Source organism: Pithys albifrons, chromosome 2 (assembly GCF_047495875.1).
Source record: "Pithys albifrons albifrons isolate INPA30051 chromosome 2, PitAlb_v1, whole genome shotgun sequence".
NCBI classification, from domain to species: domain Eukaryota; kingdom Metazoa; phylum Chordata; class Aves; order Passeriformes; family Thamnophilidae; genus Pithys; species Pithys albifrons.
Genome location: NC_092459.1, coordinates 45577243 through 45581260, shown reverse-complemented (window position 1 = coordinate 45581260; position 4018 = coordinate 45577243). Strand labels below are relative to the sequence as shown.

Here is a 4018-nt window from a genome sequence, read left to right as displayed (position 1 = left end):
ACCCAGGGAAAAAAACAAAAGCCCAGCTTAGGGAATGATTTTCCCTCACAGTCTGATAATTTTCTAATGGATCATTATTGTAAAGGGCTAACTTTAAACTTGAAGATGAAAGCTACTGGAAACATGGTGAATAACACTAATGAGCAGCCTATTTGACTAGGTGGTTTTTTTTTTTTTTTTGGTTGCTGGAGGAAAAATAAAAAAGAAAATAAAAAAAGGAGTTCGTTCTCTTCATTACTCTTTGCCAGACTAAAGAAGAGAACAAACAAACAAGCAAGCAGGAAGGTGCCTTTCTTGGTGCAGTATTTCATCTCCATAGTGAATGATGATCTCTTTAGACAGAATTACATGGGGAGCTTTCAAGGGACTTTGCTCAGCAGGCAAATTTGTCAACTCCCTTATTTCTAAAAGCATCTAAACACACAAAGTTATATTACATTTTACATATTTTATTTGTATACAAAATGTTATAATTTATCAATATTGTGCAGCAAAGTATAGATACACACATACATACATACACCCCTAACCCCTTCTGCCCCCCCAGCACACACACACATAAAATACGACACAAACACAACTTTCTGTCTGTCCTTCAGAAAGGCAACACTGTTTTGGCAGGTCAGCAGCTAGAAATAAGGTGCTATAATTAAGCAGTACCGGAATGTCTTCACTTTACAAATGTGATGTGCAAATTTATATACAACCACATTGTTACTTTTCTCACAGAACCCAAAACTCCACATCCTGAACCATTCTTAGAGATACAAATATGTATAAAGTGCTAATACTTAAGCATGTTTCCAATGACTTCACAACATAGTTTGAAGTTTAGAACAGGCACTGTAATAGTTCACTGAGGAGATTGTCACTCGGTGCAGTACGGCAGAGAAAAGTCTCTCAGACGTCACTGGGGGACCGGGAGCGAAAGGACACTTTAGCCTGACAGCAGCCACAGAAGAGCACCCACATGGATCTCTGGATTTCCTGGTTTCTGTAGGCATAAATGATGGGGTTGATCATTGAGTTGTAGGTAGCGGGTAGGAGCGTTGCGTACGTGTACACAGAAGGATAGTCAGGATCTCCCACGACACAGTAGATGGCAAAAGGCAGCCAGCTGGCTCCGAAAGTCCCGAGGATTATAGCCAGGGTAGAGACTCCCTTTTTGGTGGCGACATAGTGGGAAGCAGTCAGAAAGTGCTGCTGGAGAGCTATCTGGTGGGCATGCCTGCAGACAATCTTGCAGATCTCGATGTAGAGATGGAGCATGATGAGAAAAATGAGAAAGAAAGAGGCAGATAGCAGCGTCACGTTACTCTTGGTCAAGGGTCGGACGACGCTGCAGGAGGCACGGTCGTGGAGGCAGTTCCAGCCCAGGACGGGCAGCAGCCCCAGGCAGAGGGAGACTCCCCAGGCCCCCGCCAACATGGTGTGAATGCAGAGCACCGTCCTCTCCGAGTAGTAGGTGAGGGCGTTGTAGAGGGAGAGGTAGCGATCGACCGTGATGGCCAGCAAGCTACTCACGGAGGCGGCGAAGGAGGCGACGAGGAAGCCCACCGTCAGCAGGCTGACCGTCTCCGAGCGGATCACGTACTGGAAAACGAAGTTGAGGATGAGGCCGAGGCCGGCCAGGAGGTCAGCGGTGGCCAGGCTGCCCACCAGCACGAACATGGGGGTGCGCAGGGTGGGCGAGTAGCAGATGATGGCAACCACCAGGGCGTTCTCGCAGGCGATGGCGGTGCCGGACACACAGAGCATCACATCCCAGGGGTTGAGGGCGGAGGGCGCGGGGGGTCGCGACGAGAGCTCCAGCGAGGCGTTGCCGCCGCCGCCGGCAGGCAGCCGGGGGGCTGCCGCTCCGCTCTCGTTCAGGGCTGCCGCTGCCTCCATCTCCGCCCGGGCGGCTGTGACTGTGCGGGGGCCGAGGCGGTGCGCGGGGGCGGCGGCGCGGCGATGGGGCTGCGGTGGGGCGGCGATGGGGCTGCGAAAGGGCTGCGATGGGGCGGCGGTGGGGCCGGCGGGGCGCGCATGCCGGGCGGCAGCGCCGCGCCCGCCCTGTCTGTGGTGCTGAAACCGCAGAAGTTTCCCGCCGGCCCGGCCGCCCCCGCGGCCCGCCCCGCGCATCCCCCGCCCCGCCCCGCGCACACGTCAGGGGCGGGCCGGGGGCAGGGGGAGCCCCACGCCGCGCTCGGGTGGGCTCCGGCGGCGGGGCGCGCTGCACTCGTTCCGTGGTGCCGAGGCGGGAGGGCCATCCCCGGCCAGCTCTCCCCACCCGGCCCCGACCCCGGGGAGCGAAGGGGGCAGGCGGCTGGCGGCGGGAGGAGCCGCTCCTGCCACGACTGTTTTCTCCCCACTCCGCAGCCGGTGCCCCCGCGGTGGGTGCCGTCTTTGCAGCGCTTTCTATAAGGGCTCGGAGCCCCGCCGGAGCTCTGTGCGCCGCCGGGTGGAAACGTGTCCGAGTAGCGCTGGAGGCTGCTGTGAATAAACTTGTCCCACAACTGCACTCTCCGAACAGTGTTTACTTTGGGATTAACAGTCTGTTCACCACCGAAAGTATCCGCACTGTTTTCTGAGGTCCCCCAAATGACAAGGTCAAGCCATAGAAGACCCAATCCAATGGGCCTTAAAGATACAAGCTCTCTCCTTGTCTCCCACTGTGTGTCCCACAGTGAACCAGTAGCCAGGGTGTTCGCTCTCTGAAGCACATGAATTAATGAAATAGAATCACTGAATCATTAGGGTTGGAAGGGACCTCTAGAGATCAACAGTCCAACCCCCCTGCCAAGGCAGTGTCACCTAGAGCAGATGACACAGGAACGCAGCCAGGTGGGTTTTAAATGCCTCCAAAGAGGGAGACTCCATGATCTTCCTGAGCAGTCTATTCCAGTGCTCTGCCACTCTCAATGTAAAGAAATTCTTCCTCATGTTGAGGTGGAACATCTTGTGTTTTAGTTTATGGCCATTGATCCTCATCCTGTTGCTGAGCACCATTGAAAAGAGCCTGGCATCATTCTCTTGGCACTGGCCTTTGAGGTATTTATATGTATTGATGAGAGCAAAGGATAATGGTCTCATGCCCTTTGCTACCAAAAATGGTATCAAACAAATATGTGCAGTGGGTAGTTACCTCCTCTTATTGCAATGCAGCTTTCCTAGGGGACAAGCAAAAGGTACCCTCACCCTAGTCTGGGAGGGTGTGTTCATTCTAAGACTGATGATCAAATCAATGAGAAAATAAAATGTCCTTTCAGTTATAGGAACAGTGTGCAAACCATTTAGACACAATTTTGAAAAATTCATTAGAAGAAAATGTGTTCACTGTCTTCGACAGTCCAAATGAAAATAGCATGCAGGCTGTTCCATGATAATAGGTGGACACATTCAAAGAGAATTAGTGTCAGCATTCATTACTCCATCCCCATTGTTACCTCCTGCTAAATGCTATCATTGAGGACACTGTATCTCTGTAAAATACTGAAGCCATTGCTTCCCAGGATTTCGGAAACACAGATCTCAGAATAGCTTAATTTGAAAGGCACTAATGGAGGTAAGGTCTAGAGCATCTCTCTGGTCCCCCCACCTGCAACCATGCAAAGGTTTTCCTCGGGCTCTAGTTCAGTCAATTGTTAATACCCCTATGGAAGGAGATTGTACAACCTCTCTGAGCAACCTGCACCTGTGCTTTGCCCTTGACTATAAAGATTTTTCCTTTTTTATTTAGTAATTGCACTCACTGCAACTTGTGCCTGCAGCCTCTATATGGTGTTCTACCATCCATATGTTTTCCCATGCCCTTCCAGGCATTGCAACAGCGTTAGTAACTGCAGCAAAACCAGTTTCAAGGAGGTTTGAGAAGGGTTTGTAAGTCTATATAGCTCAAGCACTCGGTCACGTCACCGCTACTACAGTTAAGAACACAGCAGTTGTTCTATTTCCTTCACCAAGCAGAGAGTGTGTTGAGTATCAATGTAAACTTGGATTATGATTGAGACAAGGATCCTAGTGTGGAAACACATGT

General features: G+C 51.4%; 1 protein-coding gene across 1 annotated transcript; it reads right to left on the bottom strand.

Moving 5' to 3' along the window:
* Nucleotides 1-462: 462 nt before the first annotated feature.
* On the bottom strand, nt 463-2105 carry GPR6 (G protein-coupled receptor 6). The gene has a single exon (XM_071547871.1). It carries the CDS (start codon nt 1888-1890, stop codon nt 901-903), a length of 990 nt encoding a protein of 329 aa, XP_071403972.1. The 5' UTR covers nt 1891-2105; the 3' UTR covers nt 463-900.
* Nucleotides 2106-4018: the final 1913 nt, after the last annotated feature.